At 43.6% G+C, this 25,406-nt stretch overlaps 1 protein-coding gene across 3 annotated transcripts in view; it reads right to left on the minus strand.

Annotated features, from left to right (window-relative positions):
• Kif13b (kinesin family member 13B) overlaps positions 1 to 25,406 on the minus strand; it is a 138,476-nt gene that overhangs the window by 65,330 nt on the left and 47,740 nt on the right. For all 3 annotated transcript variants that reach the window (XM_070016776.1, XM_070016777.1, XM_070016775.1), the window contains exons 7-14: positions 24,580 to 24,667; positions 21,590 to 21,724; positions 17,357 to 17,469; positions 15,993 to 16,104; positions 8,902 to 9,114; positions 8,093 to 8,203; positions 6,981 to 7,115; positions 1,651 to 1,781 (exon numbers count right to left, since the gene is read on the minus strand). In XM_070016776.1, coding sequence (XP_069872877.1) covers positions 1,651 to 1,781; positions 6,981 to 7,115; positions 8,093 to 8,203; positions 8,902 to 9,114; positions 15,993 to 16,104; positions 17,357 to 17,469; positions 21,590 to 21,724; positions 24,580 to 24,667 — 1,038 coding nt within the window. The remainder of the gene's footprint in view (positions 1 to 1,650; positions 1,782 to 6,980; positions 7,116 to 8,092; positions 8,204 to 8,901; positions 9,115 to 15,992; positions 16,105 to 17,356; positions 17,470 to 21,589; positions 21,725 to 24,579; positions 24,668 to 25,406) is intronic.

Here is a 25,406-nt window from a genome sequence, read left to right on the forward strand (position 1 = left end):
AATCCTCAGATCTTAGCCTTGTGAGTAGCTAGGATTACAGGCATGAGTCACTGGGGCTCATACTGTTTTTGAACAGTAAAAGTAATTGATCTCTAGACTTCTGTAATCTCCTCAAGGTACGAGTTCAAAAAATAGCTATAAGAAAAGACCTCCTCTAACTAGATTTTAGCGTTGAACACACAGCTTTTCGAACACGATGAATGTAAGAAAAGCACATACGTACCCACAAAAGTTAAGTTGTAAGTTTTTTCTAAAGAGCATGAATGAAGTAACAGTTCTCAATCTGCAACCTGCATGGGGTCCCTATGATCAAACTACCCTCTTGGTAGTGCTAACACTTCAATCTTGGCCTTTTCCCACTGCGCTGACATTTGTACAGGCCATGAGCAAAACCAGCCACCTCTGTAGATGTAGGCAGAGGTAACATGGCTTCAAGTCACCAATACTCACTACCTCTCCCGACTGAAGAAATAAAATGTCTTACTTGAGAATGGTTTTAATGACGAGGTTATGACTTTTTTTTTTGGTCTGGGCCTGGGCGCTCTTCAGTTCAAGGCGAGCACTCTACTGAGCACTCTACATAACTTGCGCCACAGTGCCACTAGTGGTTTACTGGAGATAAGAGTCTCACAAACTTTCCTGCCCTGGCTGACTTTGAACTGCGATCCTCAGATCTCAGCCTCCTGAGTAGTTAGGATTACAGGCGTGAGCCACGGGCACCCAGAGAAGTTCTGACTTTCATTCATGCCATGCACTCCTGACTAAAGAAGAAAACTGTCTCACTTGAGAATGTTCTTGATGAAGAAGTTATGACTTTATTCAATCTTGGCCTTGGGCACACATTTTTAATATGTAGCTGACAAGAAGTGTACAACAAGCACCAGTGCTGTACAACAGAGAACAATGGCTGTCTTGACACAAACAGACCAGTAATCCAGACTCTCACTCTGGGCAACGACAAGGAACACTACAAAGACAACTGGTAGCAGATGCCAGTGATAAAACTCAACCTTTCAATGTAAAACCTAGACTTTTACAAGATTTCTGTCAGAGTCCTGCAACCAAAGGCAAGCAGGCCCTTGCTCAAAGATGAACACACTGGATTTACCACATGTACTCAGGGAACAGCTTGGGGATAATCAGGGGTCTCAGAAAGATGGCACTGAAATGATTTACTATAAGATCTGGGTGTTGACTTGGAGAGAGCCTAGAATGTGGAGTTCCCTGTACAAGGACTTCATTAGAAGGTGTGAGATTAGACCAGGGAGCTCCCCAAAGTAGGCCATGACAGAACTTAACCCCAAAGGTCAAAGAGGAGTTAGCAGGCAGAAGGACTAGCCAACGCAGAGGAAGGAGCTTTCTCTCCAGGCAGAGGAGAGCCTTCCAGCTGTACAATAAGTAGAACAATCGCGGAGTGTTGGTAGGGTTCTAGTCAAGACCTGGTGAGGCCCTGGGTGTGGGTATAAAGAGAAGGCATCGGTGTGAAAGAAGCTAAAATTGACTATAAAGGGGTTGGTATTGGATTGGATGCCTCAGGTGGAATTAAAATTAATAGCAAGTGAAGGCCGATGTCCTTTAGTACCATCTACCACTAGTGTATTTTCTTCCTCCTAAAAATGACTAACAGTAACACTAATACAAGCACATTACCTGGTGTTCTTCTGAGGAGTCAGCATAACCTGACCTTCTGTCGTGATGTCTATAATACAGTGTTCAGGAAGAATTCCCATTCCACACAGCTGGATATCTTGGGAATTTGCTGACCCTATCAAAGTATGTTCCTAAGAAAGAATCAGATTTACTCATGAATATTGTATTCTCACATGTACACAAACTAAAATTACCTACACTGCACCTTCATTGGTCCTCAGCTAACAGAATCTGGAAAACAAAATGGAGTCCTGGCTTTCTCTGAAATTCATTCTGCAAGTTTTATTTCCTTATAAGGAAAAACATGATGTTCAATATATTATTCAAGCCTTTAATGTCTACAACTATCATTTCTTCGTGGGGCTTGAACTCTGGGCTTGGGCACTATCCCTGCACTCTTCAGCTCAAAGCGAGTGCTCTACCTCTTGAGCCACAGCACCACTTCCAGTTTTCTAGTGGTTAATTGGAAATAAGAGTCTCACGGACTTTTCTGCCTGGACTGGCTTTGAACCGTGATCCTCACGTCTCAGCCTTCTCAGTAGCCAAGATTACAGGCGTGAGCCACCCAGCTACAACTATAATTTCTATCCACATCTATATCCTTCATCTTCCATCACAGTCTTGATTCCAAATATTTTATCTGATCCTCAGAACATGAGCTATGTATCAATAATGTACCAACAAATATAATCTGAAAAGTAGTTACTTAGATTTGACAATACTTACCCGGTCTCAATCAAAACAGATCAACTACAAAGACAGAAGCTTTCCAAAGATAAGAGTCTGAAAAGACTAAAATTATGAGTCTTGTGGTAGCTCAGAACTTGTAACATTTTAGGTAATAAGTGTTTTGTAGATGCTACCCTTCCGCCCACCAATCATCTCTAAGCTCCACTTTCTTTCTTTTTGATGGTAACAAGATTTGACATTAGAAAGTCAAACTCATTTGGGCTTGCTTGCTAGGCTACTAGATACTCAAGAGGCTGAGATCTGAGGATCTCAATTCAAAGCAAGCTCAAGCAGGAAAGTCCAATTAACCTCCCCCACACCAACCCCCACAAAAAACCAGATATGGAGCTATGGCTCAAATTGTACAGCATCAATCTTGAGCAAACAAGCTCAAGGGAGAGCATCCCCCGCCCTGAGTTCAAGCCTCAGTAACACTAAGTAAACAAATAGCCTAAAGAAATAAGGGCTAGAGAGACATGGCTCAAGCAGTAAAGCAACTGCTTTACTGTGTTCAAACCCCAGTACCATCAAAACAACAACAAAGAACAGTGAGGACTATTCTTAGTTCCTGGGCCTTAGGAAACCAGGAAGGAGGCCGGATGTGCCTGAAGGAAGACTCTGACCCAACCTGACTCAGCCATGCTTTCAATCAAGTCGCTATCACCAAAGAGGAACTCGATTTTACTTCCATCCTTCCCACCTCTACTACCTCAGCCAGCTCCAAAGGCCATTCATCTCTGCCTTCCTATCCTACTAGACAAAACCCATAAAGACATTTCAGAGTGAGCCACAACCAAAGCAGAACTCCTGTTCTCAACTCCCTCTGGCCCAAGAAAAGTCCATTTCCCTCATTAATAATAATGGAACTACCATGATCTCTCAGGCCAACTAAGACTCTAGAACTGCACGGCCAGTGCCCTATTTCCTCACCAGGAGCACATACTTGCCAGGTGTGACCTGTACATGCCACCCCTTTCCCTTGGATTTTATCACTAACAGGAAGGTGGAGTTTCCAGAAGAAACAGGCCCAAGGCTACCTACAGAGAAGGAAAACATCCTCTGGGCCAATTCTGTTTAGAATCTCCCTGCTCCCAAGAACAACCCTAGGGCTGAGCACTAACTGTGCCTCAGGGATCTTTTCTGTCCTGGGTTGGGGTGATGGAGAAGAGCTTTACCTTGGCCCTAGCTTTACCCTTGGGTTTGAGTGTGGAGCCAACTGTTCCACCCCCACTGTTGGATTCATCCCTCGGCTTTGGCTCTGCTTCTTCCACCTGAAAGGCTGTCTTCATTTATGCACACAGTATCGTCCAGCATCTAGTTCTTTTCTGTACACTTGCTGGGGGGGAACTCTTACCACTTTAGTCCTAGTTATTCCTGAGATAGTGTCTCCTTTTTTGCCTGACCCAGTCTAGACTGTGATCCTATTTATGTGCTTCCCACCACAGCTGGGATGACAGGAATGTACCACTGTTTCACGTTGAGATGGGGATTTCAAAACCATTTTGTCAGGGCTGGCTGGCCTGGAACAAGAGCAGTTCTCTAGAGCTCAGCTTCCTAAGGAGCTAGGATCTCTGGCATCCAACTCCCAACATCTTCTGACTTCATGTTCCACAGGTAGGTCTCCCTCTTACCACACAGTAATTTCTTCCATCTCTAAATCCTGATTACAATGAACTCAGTAAACACTGTGATTTGTGATTTGCTATTTCACAAACATGATTTCCTTCCCTCTCTGCTTATGTGGCCAGCATTGGTTATAGGACTTTGCAACTGGCTCCAACCAGCACAATACACAATACGTAGTGGGTGTTAAATATCTGCTGACAGAATGGATTACAAACCGGCAGGGGCAGAAGACACTGACAGGCAAAGGTCTAATACAAATTTTAGAAGAAAACTTTCATTTTCAACAAATACATTGAGTTATACACAGAAGCCTTAGAGACATAAGAAATAGACAAAGTTCTAATTATAGTATTCACATTGTAAGTAACAACTTAAAAATCTCTCATTTGGGGTTATAACCTATTGTGATTCAGATGGTGATACATTGGGAGCACAAATACTGGATTCAAAAAGCTCAGTTCTGCCAAAGTCTCACTGTTTAAGTCAATGAGCTCTTTATATTATGTCCTAAGCACTGTAATAAAAACAGAGATGAGGAAAAGGAGAAATTTCTCACAAATTTTCTAGCAGGGCCTGGTGGTACATTCCTGCAGTCCCAACACTCAGGAGACTGAGGCAGTATTATTTCAAGTTCCAGGCCAGCCTGGGCTACATAAACAGACCCTGTCTAAACCAAGATTACCTGATTCTTGAAGAATGAAAGAGCTATACAACTTGCATTAAGAACTCAGAGATGTTCATTTGCTAAAGTCATTATATCTGAGGTCAGAGGTCTCACATTTGAACCTAAGAAGGGAGAAAAAAAAGAAGAAAAGAAAAAAAACCACCAGTTCTTGGGCCTTGGAATTCCTCTATCCCACCCATGGGTGTCATTTTCTGAACTGCACTGGGCTCACCCTGCTGAATGTGCTTTGTCATGAATATGGTCTTGCTGTGGGGTGACTTGGGCGGTGAAGATGTCCTCACTGGCCCAGAATCAGCTCAAACAGGGCTGACCACAGCCTGGAACAGAACCAAACACCTCCACACAGACGACCAGAAATGCTCTGACTCCTCTCCAAAAGTCTTTCCTCAAACAGCCTCTTTGTTAAACTTCTGGTTAAGAAACAGATATGAATCAGCTTTTTCTCCCTTAGGGTGTGGGTCTGTGTGTTCCAATTTAAACTACATCATACCAGTTCTGAGAGGAAAAAGAGGAAAAGGCAGTGTATTTCAGTCCGATTTTGATACTGTATCTCCCTAAAGCTACAAATGTCTGTGGCTGACTTTCTGACATCCTCAGGAGTCCTGAGGGATGGGATAACACATCATCTCTCATAGGCAGTTACTACTTAAGAAAGTGGATGTGGAATACTATATAACTCCTAGTATTTCTGTAGATAAAGTGCTCCTACATTGCCAGTCCTCATCCTGCTAGGCAGCCAGAGATAGCTATCATTTGCAAAAGCCAAGACCATGGCCCTGCATCTCCACCCCCTTACTGCGGCCTCTGCCTTGTACCACAAAAACCTCAGACTTCGGTGTTACAACAGTATGTGTCAAAGACAGGTATTAATAGGTAGAAATACTTACTAACAAAGAAGCCATACAGAAATGACACAAAGCAATTATTCTAAGTTATCCTGTGGAACTGCTAGGTACTCACTGGTAGCTCACACCTATATTCCTAGCTACTCAGGAGGATGAGATTTGAGGATTGTGGTTCCAAGCCAGCCAGGGCAAGAAAGACTGTGAGATTATGTCCAATAAACTACTCAGAAAAGGCCAGAAATGGTGCAGTGGCTCAAGTGGTAGAGCTGTAGCCCTGAGCAAAAGTGGTAGAGCTGTAGCCTTGAGCAAAAGAGCTCAGAAAAAGCACCCACACCCAGAGTTCAAGCCCCAGGACTGGGGGGGGGGGGGGGAGGAGGAGGAGGAGGAGGAGGAGGAGGAGGAGGAGGAGGAGGAGGAGGAGGAGGAGGAGGAGGAGGAGGAGGAGGAGGAACAACTGTGAAACTAGCCAATGTGCATCTTTTCAGAAAAGAAATTATACAATTTTCGTATCTTGAAACTGTTCCAACTTGGGCAGCTCCCTGGTTCCCATACGTGAGGGGAGGGAACTGCCCCCTGGGATCCAGAACTACAGCCCCTGATACAATTCATGTTTGCTCTGGGCAGGTTCGGAGGCCCTTCATGATTGATGTGGGAGGGTCTCAATATCCATGCTCCTCCTCAAGCTATCTCATCTTCCTCTGTCCACAACTTATTGTTTTCAATGTATATAAAATTGTCTCTCATTGTTCCACACTCTGACTCCTTCAGTCTCTAAGGGACTTGTTCTCCCTTTGTATATATGTTAATCATTTATTTTTCTTGAGTTACTAGAAATATGGAAATATAAATTTCCTATCAAGTGGCAGTAAGAACTTTGCTATCTTTGAATATTTCTTCTCTTTTTTTTGCCAGTCCTGGGGCTTGAACTCAGGGCCTGGGCACTGTCCCTAAGCTACTTTCGCTCAAGGTTAACACTCTACCATCTGAAACACAGCGCCACTTCTAGCTTTTTCTGTTTATGTGGTGCTGAGGAATTGAACCCAGGACTTCATGCACTCTCCCACTAAGCCACATTCTCAGCCCCACATTCTTCTTGTGAGCTAACTGCTCACAAAAATTTTCCACAGAAAATTAACCACAGAACTTCTGTCTACTGATTAAATGGGTTGTTTAGTCTTGAAGGCCATCCTTCAAGTTTTAGAATTATTCTCCAGGGTAAGTCACAGTAAATAATGGTAGGCAACTATTTAACTTGTTGGAAATAATATCAGAATATCATTTTCATCTAAGTAGGTTGAATGGCATCACTCTTGATCCCAGAAACACACATCTGTTCCACATCCCGCCAAGTCCAAATAAAAATGACTCACTAACTCTATGCCCTGGCTAAGTTTTAAAAAGCACCACGAGATATTATTGTACTCTATGCAAGCATAGCACTTTACCTTTAAATAGTAGACTAGAAGTTCATTCAGAGCAGGGTCAGCATTCAGATTAACAAGGAAGCACTTGTCATCCCCGACTTTGATTCCTGAAGTCTGGAGTGAGATTCCCAGGCTCTCCAGCTGCTTCTGCCGTTCCTACAAATGTAGCACAAGGTGTTAGTTCCTCAGCCTCCAAGGTGGCAAGACACACAAGATGCTACAACGCCAAAACAGTGCCTCAATATCATTATAATACAAGCATTATCTTGAAATACAGTATTATTTGAAGATTAGTCTATATTTTATACTTTATTATTCTATATTTTCTTAAACAAAATAAAAAATAAAAAAAGGCCAGGCTTTTTTGTCAAGCCCATAATCTCAATTTCTATAGAGGCAGAAACAGAAGGATCGAGGTCTAGGTCAGCTCCAGGAAAAATGTGAAAATCTATATAAAAATAATAATAAACTAAAACAAAAAGGGCTGGGGGCATGACTCAAATGTTAAAGCACTTGTCCAGCAAAATCAGGGCCCTGGGTTAAAACCCCAGTAATGCCAAAAACAAAGGTTAAAAATAGCTCAAAACTAACAAATATTAGCAACATACAGTAATTAGCACAATAAAATGTGTTTACTGGTGGCATTCTCCTCCACTGCTAAACTTGGTGAGAACTTTATAGACTATGCTTATCTGGATTCTGTGAACTTACAACTCTCCCACCTCAGAAACAGGAACTTCATGTTACGTTTACCTAGCTGTCCTATGGAAGCAAGCAGCTCACAACCTAATATCTACAACCAGTAATTTTCTAACTTGGTAAGTTCCTCAGGTCTTAAAGCACTTGATAGAATGGCATGCTTGGAACTGGAGAACATTGCTTGTTTTTAGTTTTTAAAACTACTGATACTAAAAAGTTATTTCGCCCTTGGCAAATAGACTATTGGGATTATACCGTCTTTATCCTTCAAACTGATCTGAAATGGAGAGCACAGACCCTTGGATCTGGGTTCCTACTAATGGAGCTGGATTTGTCAGTAACAAAGCTAAAAGCTGAAAAGGGACATGATGTGTCATCTGTGTGCACTGCAAAGTGCGTGGCCTGGGGTGGCTGATCTCTCAGGAAGCATGAACCTGTGCAATCTCCTCCGTTTTCCTTAGTTTCTCCTCCCAAGTCACAGTCATTTCCTGAATTAGCTTCTCAGATTCTTCTAGCCGGTCTTTTAGCTCCGGAGATTTCATTGCCTAAAAAAAAATCAAAATGTTCATTTCATGAGGTTTTCAGACAATGTACTGGAAATCAACCAACTCTAGAAGAACAAAGGTGATCTTCGGCCTCCCCACAGAGGTCTTCGTCTACCCAGAAGTACTGGTGGGTCCTTACTGACTCCTGCACCTGTACTTACTACCAGTAAAATAGACTCAACAAAGGAAAAGGTTATGTACCAACTCCAGTAAAATAGATTCAACAAAGAAAAGGGTTATGTACCAACTCCAAGCCCCAGGCCAGCAGCATTGACTGTGGAACAGAAACACTAACTGCAGAAGGAACCCCTGAACCTGACTTTTCTTCCCACCTTTGCAAGAGGAGGAATACTTGGTTCCAGATTAGGACTATGTAGGTTTTCAAATGCAGTAACAAAACATGGAACAGCATTTGTCATAGCATGTAGAGAAGACAGCTGAAATAGAGTACCACTAGATCCATCAGTTACTTGTTTAACCTTGTGTATAGTGTACAATACACTTCTGTCATTAGTTTTATTCTTTTACAAACATAATTAATCCACAAGGCTGGATTATTCAGATGTGAAAAAGGAAATGTCTGACGCCTCTTCCAGTTAGTCCATGCCCACTCATTTTTACATTAAAACTAAATTGCACACAGTGTCTCCCTCGTTCTCACCTTCATTCACAGAGAGCTGCCTAGCTGTGCCTCCTACCTCGGCTTTGGTCAGCTGCTCCCGAAGCTTCTCCACCTCTTCCCGGAGGTCCCGGATAATCCGGGCATTGGGGTCCTCATTCACCACAGCATGGTTCACAATGTGCTTAGCTCGGTCTGCATACCGCAGAGTTGACAGGGTTTCATCATAGTTATCGGCTGCCGGACTCACAGTAGCCACCATGGCTGTCTTGCTATTGCCCCCCAGACTGTCCTGCAGGGGAAAACCCGGGGGTGGGGGTGGGAGATGGTGTTTCAGAGGCAAACGAAGGCATCATAGGAAAAAGTTGAAGTTCCCCAGGTCTCAGACATGTTCAACAACAAAGCTGGGGCACACTGGCAGGTGCAGATGCAAGCTTGGACAATTTCTCTGCCCAACTATTTTTCTGTAAAAGCAGCTTTGGTTTTGGAGAAAGGAAGGTAATAGAAACTACATCTATTTGTGTTTAGTTAAAATGACTCTTAAGTCAATGTGTCTTATTTAACATGTAACCTAACACCATTAGTGAACACATGACTCAAGAATTAGAAGGACAAAAAAAATAGGGGGGTGGTAGGGAGGAAGGAATGGGAAGGGGAAACAAAGGAGGAGGCTACAATGCTTGATAAGAAATGTACTCATTATCTTGCCCATGTAATTGTAACCCCTCTGTACAGTAATTTCACAATATTAAAAAAAAAAAAAGAATTAGAAGGACTTAACCAGGCGCCAGTGGCTCATGCCTATAATCCTAGCTACTCAGGAGGCTGAGATCTGAGGATCACGGTTCAAAGCCAGCCCGGGCAGGAAACTCTGTGAGACTCTTATCTCCAATAAACCACCAGAAAAACCGGAAATGGCACTGTAGCTCAAGCAGTAGAGTGCTGGCTCGCCTTGAGCTGAAGAGCTGAGGGACAGTGCCCAGGCCCAGAGTTCAAGCCCCACGATCAAAAAAAAAACAAACCAAAAACCACAAAACTCCACTCAGGGTAAGTCTACGTGTTCACTTTGACCATGCAAATGAGACTGGATGTAACTCCCCCTTCTCTCCCCACCCCCAAACCGGTTACCACAACCTAATCCCCCCCCTCCACTTGACCACTGACTGGCAGATCCCCTCAGAGATTAGCGTAAAAGAAGCATTTTCTTGGGTTGGGAAGGTGGCGCAGTGGTAGAGTGCTTGCCATGCATGCATGAGGCCCTGGGTTCGATTCCTCAGCACCACATAAGCAGAAAAAGCCAGAAGTGGCGCTGTGGCTCAAGTGGTAGAGCGCTAGCCTTGAGCTGAAGAGCTGAGGGACAGTGCCAAGGCCCAGAGCTCAGGCCCCATGACTGGCCAAAAAAAAAAAGAAGAAGAAGCATTTTCTTTTCCTCTGGAAAATCAGGTTTCATGAGGCCAGTGGCCCTCTGAAGAGGCCGCGGGGCAAGTGTGCAAGCAGATCTTCTGGAGCCTGTCCACAACTCCATGAGTAGATTCTCCCCCAGGATCAAACCTCAGCTGACCAGAGCCTGAGCAGGCACTGGAATTACAGCCACAAAGAGAGCACAGCCACAGCCACTTAGATAAGCTGTACTTAGAATCCTGGCCTAGAGAAACTGTGTAGTGAAGTGAAATTCTGGAAGAAATCTGTTAAAAGAGCAATAGCTAACTACTCTCACCCTGACAGACCATCTTTGGCTGAGAAGGCTTATCAAAACAAGAGTTCAGGGGCTGGGAAGGTGACTCAGTAGTAGAGTGCTTGTTTTGCATGCGTGAGGCCCTATGTTCGATTCCTCAGCACCACATACACAGAAAATGCCGGAAGTAGCACTGTGGCTCAAGTGGTAGAGAGCTCATCTTGAGCTGAAGAGCTGAAGGACAGCACCCAGGCCCAGAGCTCAGGCCCCACAATCGCCAAAAAAAATAAAACACAAGAGTTCATACCCCAAAACTCCCCCAGTAAGAGTGACTGAATTATAGTCTCAAGACTCCATCAGACCAGTAATAGGAAATCCATTCAGTCACAAGACAGCTAACTCTACCTTGGGAAAACCTGAACCTAAAAAATAAATAAATAAATAAATAATCTTACTTTTGAAGATGGAAAGTTCTTCCAATTTGAACATATATGAATTCTGTTAGAGCCATCTATTTTATGCAATTTCTGCATGCCCTTTACTTTCTCATCTCAGCTTTTTGAGATGTTGCTTGCTGGCACCCTGTCTCCCTATTTCTGAGAAGAGGTTAACTTCCTTCCTACAAAGCTAGAACTCATACATTGAACATTCTATCCCCACTGTACTCTGCCTTCAATTCTACCCACCACGACACATAGCTGGTAAGACAGAGAAAGTTCACAGTAAAGTCAAATGACCTAATATCTTTCCAAGTTACTTTCTCTTAGTGTAAGAAAAGAAATAATTCCCACAATTCCCAGTAACTGTTAAATATAATCACAGATATCATATATGCTTATTCATCCACATCTAACAATTTGGTGTTCAAATGAATGTACTTACATTGAGAAATAAACATAGCTGTATGAAAGGCAGGAAGTGCAACTAAGATGGGTTTTTAAAGTAAAAGCCACAGTTACTGCTTCACTCCTCACTTCTGGAGACAGATCTCACACTGCTGGAGCTCTGGCTTTGACAGCTTTTGAGAAAATGTCGTGAGGACTCCCTGTATACATTAGTGAGGTCAGATGTGACGTAATTAATCTGCACACTGCAATTCTACTCACCAGCAGCACCTGCCTTCCAGAAAGAATGCGGTCACTGCATGCATAGCATCACAAAGATAGCAAAAAAGAGAGAGAGAGAGAGCTTGGAATAACTACCAGCGAAGAGGCACACACTGCGCTTCAACTTATGCCAGCAAACCACACATGCCTGGTTCTTTAAAAATCCCTTGATCGTGGTACAATAATGTGTCTATATTAAAAAGTAGCCTTGTGTCATTAGCAGAAAGGAAATTGCAACATAACTGGCCAGCATTCAAAGAGAAAACACACCCCTCCTTGTTTACTCTGTGTTTAGAAGGATCAGAAGAGCTTTGTTCCAAATGTATCAACTGCAAATTAAATGGACACTGAAAGAAATTTAATTCTGGAGGTCAGAATTTTTACAGCTGAAGAAACTCTGAAGTCATCTAATCATATTACTTCTTTTTACAGATGAGAAACTGAGACCCGGAGACTGACAGATGTAACAAGGGTCTGGATGCGAGTTTAGGTCAGGGCTGAAGTTATCCATTATTCAGCTTTCATCATTCAGCCTATTCAGTGAGAGGCAAGTACTACATAAAAACTAAAACAGTAATAAATACAGTAGGGTCTGGGAGAAGACAGCAAAAAGCCAATTCCTTTTCTTGGGGAGGAGGGGAAGGGTACAGGGACTGGAATAGAGACTTGAACTCAGGGCCTTATGCTTTCACTTACTCAGAGTGCAAGCACTTAGGCCATGCTCCCAGTCCAGCTTTTTGTTGGTTAATGGAAGTTTCTCTGACTTTTCTGCCCAGGCTGGCTTCAAATATCCAGGTCTAAGCCTCCTGAGTAGATAGGATTACAGTCACTCCCAGTCAAAAAGCCAAATTTTGAGAGGTTAAGAAGATGACCAAAGCTGATGATATTTGAGACCTACAGGTAAACAAGTGTTATGTGGGTAATGGGGAAAAAGAGGACAAGGAAAAATAGACAAAAGGAAGATCAAGTCCAAATGCTTTAACCAGTGTCTGGCAATAAGAGACCAAGTAGCCATTACCTTTGTTAACCTCCTTTCTTCATTCTGAAAGCCACTTCCCCAGAAAAGGACACTTTGATCTCTCTTCTATATAACAAGTATTTTCTTTGAGCTTTCTTGGTCAAATCCCTTTTGTTGTTGGTGGTGGTGGTTGTGGGGCTCAGGACCTGGGCATTGTCCCTGAGCTTTTTCACACAAAGCTAGCACTTTCAGCCATAACTCCACTTCTGGTTTCTGATGGTTAATTGGAGATAAGAATCTCATGGACTTTCCTGCCTGGCTTTGAACTTCAGTCCTCAGATCTCAGCCTCCTAAGTAGCTAGGATTTCAGGCTTGAGCCACGCTGGCTTAGTCCAATCCATTCTCCACAAGTAGGTTGCAATGTCTAAATTAATCCTCTTAATTTCAAATCTCTTCAGTAACTGTAGCCCAGGCTATTCTCAAACTCCTGATCCTCCTGCTTTGGGCTCTAGAGTACTAGTATTACAGCTGTGTATCACTACTCCCAGCTAAAGTGAGCTTTTTGTTTGTTTGTTTGCTGGTCCCGAGGCTTCAACACAAGGGGCTGGGCTCTGTCTCTAAGCTTCTTTTGCTCAAGGCTAACACTCTACACCACTTGAGCCACAGCACTATTTCCTGTTTTTTTCTAAGAAGTTATTGGAGATAAGAGTCTTACAGGACTTTCCTGACTCAGCTGGCTTTGAACTGTGATCCTTAGGTCTTAGCCCTTGAGTAGCTAGAATTATAGGCAGGAGCCACCAGCACCCGACTTTAAAGTGAGCTTTTTAAAAGTTGTTTATGAGGGGCTGGAAGTATGGCTCAAGTGGTAGAGTACCTGCCTAGCTTGAGGCACTGAGTCTAATCCTAGTACTGCCAAAAAGAAAACAATAAAACTTTTAAAGATGTTTTTCCTTCTTCAAGTATCTTTTATACCGAGTTTTGCATTATTTTCTATTGAAGTCATGTGTGTCTTCTAATGAAAGCAATTCTTTTGGTAAGAAAAGCATGGCTCAGGCCCAGATGGGTGGGGAGCTTGGCCAGGGAATCTGCTCTCTATACTGTCCCCCTGTGAGCTCTGTACCCTGTGCCTCGTCTGACAAGTGGGAACTCCACTGTCCATCCTCTCAGATGACGTCAGGAAGCATGGCATGACACCTGATTTTCTCGCAACAGATGAAACAGCTGGAGGAGACAGCCACTCCATCATCACCGAGGCCAGTTTAACTATTATCAACTATACCAATAAAGGAGGTTTCACGTTGTTTTAAACAACCCAAGGGCCCCCACCTCACGCCTGTAATCCTAGATATTCAGGAGGCTGAAATCTGAGGCCTACAGTTCAAAGCCAGCCTGGGTAGGAAAGTCCAATTAACCACCAGAAAACTGAAAGTGGCTCTGTGCCTCAAACTAGTAGAGCACTAGCCTTGAGCAAAATAGCTCAGAGCCAGGCCCTGATTCAAGCCCCACAACTGACAACAATAAACAAATAAAAAGAAACAAATTGAAGTAGCAACCCTAGGCAACAAGGACAAAAATATTCTGCTTTTAAACGGAGCAAATTGAGGGAAGAGTCATGCATGATCCAAAAGTTCTGTGGGAAGTTTGAGAAAGAAATATCAAAATTTCTTCTGGAAAAAAAAAGAAGTGAGCTGGGCATCGGCGGCTCACACCTGTAATCCTAGCTACTCAGGAGGCTGAGATCTGAGGATTGCTGTTCAAAGCCAACCCAGGCAGGAAAGTGCATGAGACTCTTATCTCCAATAAACCACTCAGAAAACCGAAGTGGTGCTGTGGTTCAAGTGGTAGAGCTCTAGCCTTGAGCTGAAGAGCTGAGGGGTAGTGCCCAGGCCCAGAGTTCAAGCCCCACGACCGACAATAAAAAAAATAAAAATAAATAAAGTGAGATGTCCAGGTTAACAACTGACACATTCTTTGGTAGTAAAATACTTGCAATATCTATCTGCAAGTGTTTGGGGGTTTTGTTTTTTGTTGGTTGATTTTGTGTGTGTGTGTGTGTGTGTGTGTGTGTGTGTGTGTGTGTGTTTTGTGTTGGTTGATGCTGTGTGTGTGTGTGTGTGTGTGTGTGTGTGTGTGTGTGTGTGTGTGTGTATGGTTTTGTTTTAAATTTCTTATTTCATTGCATTTTGGCTAAAGGAAGGCATCTACCTGACTTTTTTAATGTGACAAATGTATTGGCATTACACTTATACAGAGCTCACAGTTTCTTGGGGGGAGGGGGAGAGACAAACATTTTACCAGAAAGAGTGCTCTGGTGGTGGCAGAGTCTAGATGAAAAGTCAATACCGCAAACTCTGAGAGCCGCAGAACCCAGGAGAAAAGCTGCTTCCCTGAGCCAAGACTGCTCTCCAAGCACGGTGGACTCTGTCACTAGTGTGCCCGCCGCTAAATTCCTGGGGCCTGCATTGCACTTGTCTTTACCATTTCCAACCTACAGCCACTGAATCACAGGTGTTCAGGAAACTACCAGGAAGAAAACGAGTCACCATAAAACTCAACATCACACATCAATTTCTGCCTCTATGCAACTTGTGGACAGGGATGGGAGGGGAAAATTGGGGGAATGTGAAGGAAGGGGTGACCTTGCCCACAAAAAGAAACGTACTCGTCAAGCACCAGGTCTGGCAAAAAAAAAAAAGAACAAAGACTATTAAGGCAGGTTGGAAGACTCTGCTCTTTACAGAAGACTAACACCTGTGTAAAGTCTCAGTAGAACTTATATCCTCCGACTCCTGCCCCAGTGTCAACTTTACCTCCTCACCTTGACAAAGACTCAGGGGGAGCTGGGGAGCCTGGAAACAGCCTGTCCTTCGTCAGCAAACTGATGACAAGCATGCCCTGCCTGTGGTGCTATCACCCCTGGACACTGTGACCTCCAGGCTCTGACACATTGTGGAGTCAGGGTTGTTTGCCTCTATTCCCCTCACAGCACCGCACCTAGGTTTGATGTTGCATTTCTCTCTCACTTACTGAGTGAATTCATCAATGAAAGACTATGCTCTACCCTGCACCCCTCAGCAACACCTTTAAGGTGAAAGAAAAGTAACAATGGCAAATTGAGAGGAGTTAAACAAGACAAGATCCAAGCATTCAAACAAAGGCATCTGAGAAGAGGATAAGCAGCTGAAGAGTGTCCACAGTGGGTACATCTTCTCTGAGGCTCTACCCCCAGAGCTCCAGAGCCACTGTATGATGTGGTGAATGCCTGGGGACAAAGAAGGGAACTATGCTCACTCGGTCCATGAACCGCGACGGACCAAGCACTAAAGGAAGAACTGGTAAGTGGAAGAGCCTGGCGTAGCAATCTGCTCTTCACTCTTCTCTTCTGCTAGTCATCAACAGTATGCCAGGAAAAGAAGAAGAAAAAAACTTACTTTGAGGAGCCACGTGAGAACTGAGTCGCGATATGGAACAAATTTATTTTTGTTTTTGCCAGCACTCTGGTCGGCTAGGGCTGAGATAACCAGACCAAGGGTTGTGAGGGACCTGTGTGTGCAACAAGCCAAAATAATTACAAGGATGAAACATATCAAATATCACAGCATAGCACCAAGATGGAGCAGCAAGATGCCTTCCCACACGTGCCTGTGAGCACGGCTGTGATCAGCGTTCTACCACTCAGTCTGAAAGCACACTAAGCCTAGCACGCTCTTGTCCTTCCAGTGCTACTTCAACAATAAAAACTCTTAGCCATTTATTAATTTTTTTTCAGATTAAAAGGTAAGCTGCACTGGTGCCTCATACCTGTAATCCTAGCTACTCAGGAGGCTGAGATCTGGGGACAGAGGTTTAAAGTCAGCCTGAGCAGAAAAGTCCATGACACTCTAAGCTCCAATTAAGCACCAAAAAAGTCAGAAGTGGAACAATGCGGCTCAAATGGTAGCGTGCCGGACTTGAGTGCCAGCTAAGAGACGGTGCCTAGGCCCTACATTTAGGCCCCAATACCAGCACAAAAAGAAAAACAAGCCCCCAAAATACAATAATTAAAAGAATAACACAAAGCAAAAATTATATCTACATAATTCAGTAACAGCCTAGCAGGTGGATGAGGGTAATTTCCAGTTGCAGGTCCATGTGGGAGCCCTACGATCAGGGACAACTCCATCCACCAGAGAGCCACAAGAAGAAACTGGTGAACAAAATACAACTGGCTTGTATTATCTGAAGCCTGGCTTCTTGCCCGTGGACAAGCAAGCAGCGTTCACAAAGGAGCAGCCTGGTGTGGCAAAGATCCACGGTATCTGTTCAGACAGCAACGCCCTGGCCAAGGTCAGAGTCCAATCACTGTTGCTCTTTCTGTAACTTAGACCTCTGGTTCTCAGCGGGAGCGTGCCCCACAGGACAGCAGGCCACAGGGTCTGAACTGTCACACTGGGGGTGGGGTGCGGTGGCGGGTACTACCATCATCCAGTGGGCAGAAGCCAAGGATGCCGTCACAGTGGACAGCACACCCCCACCCCACCCCGGGAGAGAGAATGACCCGCCCTGAAATGTCAGTGGGGCTGCTGTTGAGTCCCCACCTGAGGACTCTACACCACAAAAAACATGAGCCCAGGTCCACTGAAAATACCAGCATAACCCCACACCGCTACTCCTTCATCCTTCCCTGAAAATACCAGCATAACCCCACACCGCTACTTCTTCATCCTTCCCTTGGCTGTTGGAGAATTAGCCCACATCCTCCAGTTTGGCTATCAACTTGATAAAGCAATTGAGATGATATTTCTAGAAAACTTACTTGTTAATGTTACTGCCCTCCTTCAGCCTGTCGCCCGCAGCTCCAGTTTTTGTTGCTCGCTCACTGCCAGCCAAATCAACCAGGCTCAGTTTGCCCACTTTCTCCCCAGAGGTCTGCAGATAAAGTGAATACAACACACAACTGAAGCAGAAAGCAGGCCGTGTACACCGACGGGCTTATCACCTAAACTTTCATTGCAAAAAATAATCGATGCTTGTATGAAACCCTGTAGGAAAACTATAACCATCAACCAGAAAAGACGCAGAGACCGCTCCAATCCGGATGGAGTGTCAGTCGACTTTCTCAGAGCTGGCAGCATGGCTCAAGCAGCAGAGTGCTTGACTGGGAAGCGTGAGGCCCCGAATCCAATCCCAACACTGCAAAAAAAGCATGCAGGGAAGGAAGGAGATCTGAGGAAGAGTGAATCAGCTCAGGAAAAAAAAGAAAGCGCCCTTCTCCCAAAATGGGACTTTTTGAAAACAAATCAATAGTTTTCAGAGAAATATACAGAACTATTTATAAATGTTAATATGATTTGAAACTGTGCTTAAAATTTCATAAATATCTACCAATGATCTCAAAGAAAAATATTTGCATTCTTACAAAAAGAAAAATAAGAATATAGTAACCTAACTTTTACACAATGAAAAAAAAATCCCTTAAAAATTCAACATTCTGGAGCTGGGAAGGTGGCTCAGTGGTAGAGTGCTTGCCTTGCATGCATGAGGCCCTGGGTTCGATTCCTGAGCACCATAAAGCAGAAAAAGCTAGAAGTGATGCTATGGCTCAAGTGGTAGAGCACTCGCCTTGAGCTGAAGAGCCGAGGTACAGCACCCAGGCCTAGAGTTCAGGCCCAGGACCAACAAAAATAAAAATTAAAAAATTGAACATTCTTTTTTTTTTTTTTGGGTGGGGGGGGTCAGTCATGGGGCTTGAACTCTGGGCTTCGGCGCTGTTCCTTTAAAATACACATTTATATTTACTTCCATAAAGTAAACATGCTAACAAATGTATATTCAGCTTCCCAAATCCGATTTTTTTTTTTACTAAAAAAGTTCTTTGTTTTATGCTGAAAAGGAAATAGGAGACAAAGAACTTTTTTGTTACACTAATATTGTTGTGATGGTAACAGAATAGAAGGGAAGGCAGAAGGAAGGAAGGAAGGAAGGAAGGAAGGAAGGAAGGAAGGAAGGAAGGAAGGAAGGAAGGAAGGAAGGAAGGAAGGAAGGAAGGGAAGGAAGGAGGCAGTAGAGAGGGAGAAGAAGCACGGGTAAGGAAGGAAAGGAAAATCCTGCCAAAATAGAGCCCTTTGCCAGAGTGATTATGTTAACTTCTGGAATTTGATACTGATGTATTGTGGGACAGGCATCATAAGAAATATGCAAACCTTTACATAAAGAGAGAAAACACAAATACAGAAATCAACATAGACGTTCTCACAGTAAACTAGGTGCCAGTGGCTCACATTAGGAATCCTAGCCACTCAGGGGGCTGAAATCTGATGATTGTGGTTCGAAGCCAGTCTGAGAAAGAAAGTCTGTGAGACTTTCATCTCCTTAAGTACTCAGAAAATGCCAGAAGTGGCACTGTGGCTCAAGTGGTAGAGCACAAAGAGGATCAGGAACAGTGCCCAAGCCCTGAGTTCAAGCCCTACTACCTGGGGCAAGAAAGGAAGAAAGGAAGAAAGAAAGGAAGAAAGGAAGAAAGAAAGAAAGAAAGAAAGAAAGAAGGAAAGAAGGAAAGAAAGAAAGGAAGGAAGAAAGGAAGGAAGAAAAAGAAGAAGAAGGAGGAGGAGGAGGAGAAAGAAGAAGGAGGACGAGGAGGAAGGAGGGGGGAGGCAGGAGGGAGGAGGGAGGAGGAGGAGGAGAAAGAGGAGGAGGAGGAGGAAGAAGGAGGAGGAGGAAGAAGGAGAAGGAGGAGAAGGAGAAGAAGAACTTCTCCGGGTAGAAGAATATATCTCTAACTCAGTTTGCTCTTCACAAGGCTCTAAACCAAACTCTAGTCCTTTTATGATACAGTTGCCCCAGTGCAAGTTTATCCCTTCTATTCCTGCTGTTTGTCAGAAAGCACCCTTGCTAACACATTGTGAAGCACTAACACTCACACACACCACAACAAGCAGTTGTGGCCAGGGCAGACTTATCAGCTGGTGTCACTCTGGCTCCATCTTACTGTAGACCATGGCTGGAAAAAGTGTGAGCTGAAGCCTAGACGCTCTTGCAGCCAGGGCTCAGGACAGAACCCAAGGCCTATTAATCAAATCCTGTGGCTAAGACCTTATAGCATAAGTGAAGTGCCTCCCTTTTGGCTTTTTCTTTTTTTTTTTTTTTTTTTGTCGGTCCTGGGCGCTGTCCCTCAGCTCTTTAGCTCAACGCTAGCGCTCTACCACTTGAGCCACAGTGCCACTTTTGGCTTTTTCTGTGTATGTGGTGCTGAGGAATTGAACCCAGGGCCACATGCATGGGAGGCAAGCACTCTACCGCTGTGCCACCTTCCCAGCCCCATTGGCTTTTTCTTTTTCTTTTTTTTTTTTTTTTGGTGGGTCATGGGGCTTGAACTCTAGGCTTGGTGCTGTCCCTGGGCTCTTCAGCTCAAGGCGAGCACTTGAGCCACAGTGCCACTTCTGGTTTTCTAGTGGTTTATTGGAGATAAGAGTCTCACGGACTTTCCTGCCCGGGCTGGCTTTGAACCATGATCCTCAGATCTCAGCCTCCTGAGTAGCTAGGATTACAGGCGTGAGCCGACAGTGCCCAGCCCCATTGGCTTTTTCTACTGTCAAGCAACCCATGAAGTGTTGGAGGCACTGACTTGTGTGACCCCCATCTGAGTTCCCGTGTGCTATGAGCGTGCCTGCTGGCATGCATTTCCTCTGGGGGAAAGAGGGGGACTCCCCTTCCTCCAAGTCAGGGCAAAGGTCTGACACCCAGCACCAGAGGGTGAAAGTTTGCAGGAAGTGCCATTCGTGCTCCTCCTAGTTAACCAGGTAGAACAATGCCTCAAGATTCCTTTCGTGGGGGGCTGGGAAGGTGGCTCAGTGGTAGAGCGCTTGCCTTGCATGCATGAGGCCCTGGGTTTGATTCCTTAGCACCACATATGCAAAAAGAAAAAAGCCAAAAGTGGCGCTGTAGCTCAAATGGTAGAGCGCTAGCCTTGAGCTGAAGAGCTTAGGGACAGCGCCCAGGCCCAGAGTTCAGGCCCCACGACCGGACCCAAAAAAAAAAAAAAAAAAAAGATTCCTTTTGTGGGCTGGGATGTAGCTAGCTCAGTGGCAAAGCGCTTGTCTACAGGGCTGGGAAGGTGGCTCAGTGGTAGAGCGCCTGCCTTGCATGCCTGAGGCCCTGGGTTTGATTCCTCAGCACCACATAAGCAGAAAGAAAAAAGCCGGAAGTGGCACTGTGGCTCAAGTGGTAGAGCGCTAGCCTTGAGCTGAAGAGCTGAGGGACAGCGCCCAGGCCCAGAGTTCAGGCCCCACGACCGGACCCAAAAAAAAAAAAGCGGTTGCCTATGTCCTGGGTTTGATCCCCAGTATCCCCCCCCACAAAAAAAAAGACAAAAAAAGATTCCTTTGGTGTTTTTTAATGGAGCCCCACCCCGCCCGGCACCTTGTTTGATCTCTTAGGACTGCTCCACCCTTGCTGACTACAGGTGGCTAATTGTCTACATTCCCCCAAAATAGTTTAAGGGCAACATTCTGTCCCATGACTGTCCTGTGACTACAGACTTATCTTCTATGCCCCTGTGCCGTATATAAGCATATGATGTTTTAGTCAACTTTGTCTATACCCACATGGGATGGTCCCTTGCTGCCTAGCAGACACTGCATTCCCACGGCTCGCTGTGTGAACAGCAACAATGAAGGCTTTCCGGTACAGTATCATTTCCAAGGTAGAGGAGGCAGGTGCCCCATCAGAAGCACTCCCTTTATTCCTGCTTTCTGATGATAACTACGGGATGTCCTCAAAGATGGCCCCATCCTAAAGGACCAGACCTGTGCCATCTGGACATTGTTCTTCAGCATTCAGTAGAAGCCACTCCTCCTAAGCTGTTCTAGCAACTCTGTTGTCCTCCATTCCCTATAGTAAATCCCTTTCTGTTTATCTACAGTGATTTCCACTTTAGAATACTGACTGATACATAAGGAACTAAGGACTTGAAGTTAGCTAACATCCAAAGAGAAAAGGAAAAGCCACAATCACTTTAGAAGTATAAAAAGTCATGCATGTGAACACCCACCCCGGACTTGACATCATAGAGAGTGTGTGTGAGGGTGATCTTGAAGACAGCGTGGGATCGGCTACTCTCCTCATTCATGTTGGTAGCAGCAACCGTACGTGACTTGTTCCCCTCAGACATCAGAGACTCGATATCCTACGTGGAAACAAGAGAGAGACATACATCTCATGATCTGTGTATGAAGTGTTAAATCTCCCAGCACTATGAAATACATTGCAAGTTTTGCCCTTAGCAACATTTGTAGTTTATAGCTTGTATTCCACTCAGCATTAAACCCCACAGACTACAACAAACAAAGCTATCTCTGAAGGTCAAGTAAAGTATATTACTTTCTGAAACCACAGAAAAAAAGTAGCAGTTTTGACTCAGAAAAGTCACACGTGATAGACAGTACTAATCTACTTTAGGGATCTGACTGGTGGTCTTGCCTATAATCCCATCACTGCGGAGGTTAAGGCAGTACAATCACAATATTTTATTTATTTTTTTTTTGGGGGGGGGTCCGGTTGTGGGGCCTGAACTCTGGGCCTGGGCGCTGTCCCTAAGCTCTTCAGCTCAAGGCTAGCACTCTACCACTTGAGCCACAGCGCCACTTCCAGCTTTTTCTTTTTGCTTATGTGGTGCTGAGGAATCGAACCTAGGGCCTCATGCATGCAAGGCAAGTGCTCTACCACTGAGCCACCTTCCCAGCCCCTATCACAATATTTTAAAAAGCAGTGACGAAAGAAATTTGAAAAACCTAAAATGTTTTTGTCAAAAAAATACAAATTTATAAGGCTGGGAATATGGCTCAGTGGTAGAGCGATTGCCTTGCATGCCTGAGGCCCTGGGTTCGATTCCTCAGCACCATATAAGCAAAATGAAAAAGCCAGAAGTGGCGCTGTGGCTCAAGTGGTAGAGCGCTACCCTTGAGCTGAAGAGCTGAGGGACAGTGCCCAGGCCCAGAGTTCAGGCCCCACAACTGGACACCCCCCAAAAAAATACAAGTTTAGGGCTGGGAAGTTGGCTCAGTGGTAGAGCGCTTGCCTTGCATGCCTGAGGCCCTGGGTTCGATTCCTCAGCACCACATAATCAAAAAGAAAAAAGCCGGAAGTGGTGCTGTGGCTCAAGTGGTAGAGCACTAGCCTTGAGCTGAAGAGCTGAGGGACAGCGCTCAGGCCCAGAGTTCAGGCCCCACGACCGGACCCAAAAAAAAAAAAAAAAAATACAAGTTTATGAGTTTAAAAAAACCTAGATAAAATAAGCATACATATACACATAGTAAAACAAAAACAAAAATGTATAATCCTGGCTACTGCAGAGACAGAGATAGGAAGATAACAGTTCTTGGTAAAAAGTTCACAAAACCTACCCAATCAATACAAAAAGGCTGGGTAATATAGCACATACTTAACACGTTAGCTATGAAGGAAGCATAAATAAAAGACTGAAGTCCAGGATGGCCCTGGCATAAAGGAGACACATTATATGAGAACTACCTAAAATGAAAAGGGTTGGAGGTATAGCTCAATCGATAGAATGCCTACCTAGCAAGTACACGGCCTTGAGTTCAAAGCCTCTGTGTCACGAGAAAAATTTACAAAAAAAATATCATGTAACCCATGTATACATTACCAGACATGTTTTTAAAAATTTGAACATAGAGATTTTTGAGATAGATTTCTATTGGACTGCTAATAGATTCCTATTGGACTGTTAATAAAAAGAATATAAAAGAAAGATTATGGAGTTTATATGTATAAAAATGTTATAAGCTGTAGTACAATGCTTGGAATGTTTGAGCATTTTTACTATCACAAATAAAGCATGTATAAAAACCTAAAAAAAATGTGGTAAGCTCTAAACAACTCACTTACCAATCTGAATTTTCATGTCCTTAGTCATAAAACAGAGTTATAAAATTATCTACTTAGGCTGCAGGACACACAGCTCAGTGGGAGAGCACTCTCTGGCATGACCAAGACGTTTAGTCCCCAGGACCACAAAAATAAGTGAATAAAAAGAAAATAAATCACCTACCCACTAAGGATTTGGGGGAGGAATAAGAATTGATATGTGTAAAAGAGCCAACAAATTGCCTCCTGTTGTCCAGGTAAAAGAATCCTATCTTTAGTTAATGTCAGCAGATTCCTCTTTAGCTCTGTACACTGTGGCAAAATTGAGACTACATTTCCCAGATACCCTTGCAGCTAAGCCTTACCATGTGATTAAACATCAACAAATAAGAGGTAAAATAGAATAAAGATCATCTGGGCATTTTCCTTAAAGGAATAGGCATGTATCCCTTAGTTGTAAGAGCATCTCGAACTATGGGAACACAGACGTGAGATAGTAAAGGACCCAAGGCCTTCAGCAACTCCAGGGAGCAACCATGCCAGCTGCCTACCTCCAAAAGCCTTGTTGAAGTCAGCATTTGATCTTTCATTCAGTCAGTCAGATATACCTACCATGTGTCATGTACTCTCTAGACACTAAGGGTACATAATGGACAAATCAGATAATAACCCATATTTCAAAAACTTAAATCCTGTCATATTTTATAGTACATGTAGTTGAACACAATCTTGAACTGACCTATATACTTTAAAAAGTTTGAAAGCCAAAGAAGTCTACCTCACTGCATAAATGAAAAGGACTAATGTTTAAGGAATTCTAACCCAATAAATAAAATCCCTCAAAGTAAAATCATTAACTATAAGAAAGGTAGAAGAGGGACACAGAATAAAGTAACAACAAAAAATGAAATTCACAAATTACTTATCTCTTCCAAACCCTTTTTAGATGATTAAGTCTGACAACCCCATAGCTTCATTGAAAAGCCTCATTATATTTACCCCTGGCTGACTGACTAGTCTCCAACGTATTTTTTAAGAATTTTTAATAAGTAACTTATTAAGTGTAGTTAATGTATATTTAATTTTTCAAAGCAACAAACCAAACAGTTAAAAGGTATCCTAAGTCTACATAGTTCATACAAAAGATGTGGTTACCTTGTAGCTTGTAACAGCCAGTTTAGAAAGTCCATCCACATAGGGTCCCAACACACTGTGCTCTCTGACTTTCAGTGTTTGACGGCTTCTGATCATGAGGAAGAAAGCAATAATTTATTAACAATAAACTGCCTTTAATAGGATTCAACTGGGCTTCATAGAAATAATACTTAATTCAAGAAAGACCCCCTCAAATAAATGAAACCAAAGAACCTGATCCCTAAAGAATTTAAAGCAAACTTGAAAATCTTTGCTGAGGAAAAAGACTTCATAATGTGGTGAAATACCACATCACTCAAAAGGGTAAGCTGTGGGACGTCCACTTACTACCACAAAGAATGCAGAGTCAGATAAATAGGAACAATCTTCTTGTCATATCACAGAATGCAGCACAAAGATAGAAACTCAATAAATGTTAACTGTGCAAGAAAAGAAAATGACAGACCCAGCTCAGTCGTGAACGAAGACAAAGGAACAAAAACAACAAAATGTACTTAATAAAGGTTTCAAAACACAACAATGGGCCTATCTAAGGCTGTGGGTTGTTTTAACATTGGAGAGGAAAAAAATCTCTTAGCTTTATCACACTGAAAGAGGAAAAACTATCATCTTTTCAATGAACGTAAGAAAAAAGATTCAATAAAATAGAAATTAAAATTTCTTTACAATTAAAAAAAAAAAAACCTCTTGGCAACTAAAGAACTGGTAAATTCAGCAAAAGAGCTCCGCCACAAACATAAATAGCACACATAATGCACCCATCCACACTTCCCTCCGACACCCTGAACTGCTGGGTCCCGCTGTCCACGCCACTCTCGGGACAAGCT

Source organism: Dipodomys merriami, unplaced genomic scaffold (genome assembly GCF_024711535.1).
Source record: "Dipodomys merriami isolate MVZ:Mamm:240054 unplaced genomic scaffold, mDipMer1.0.p SCAF_12, whole genome shotgun sequence".
NCBI lineage: Eukaryota > Metazoa > Chordata > Mammalia > Rodentia > Heteromyidae > Dipodomys > Dipodomys merriami.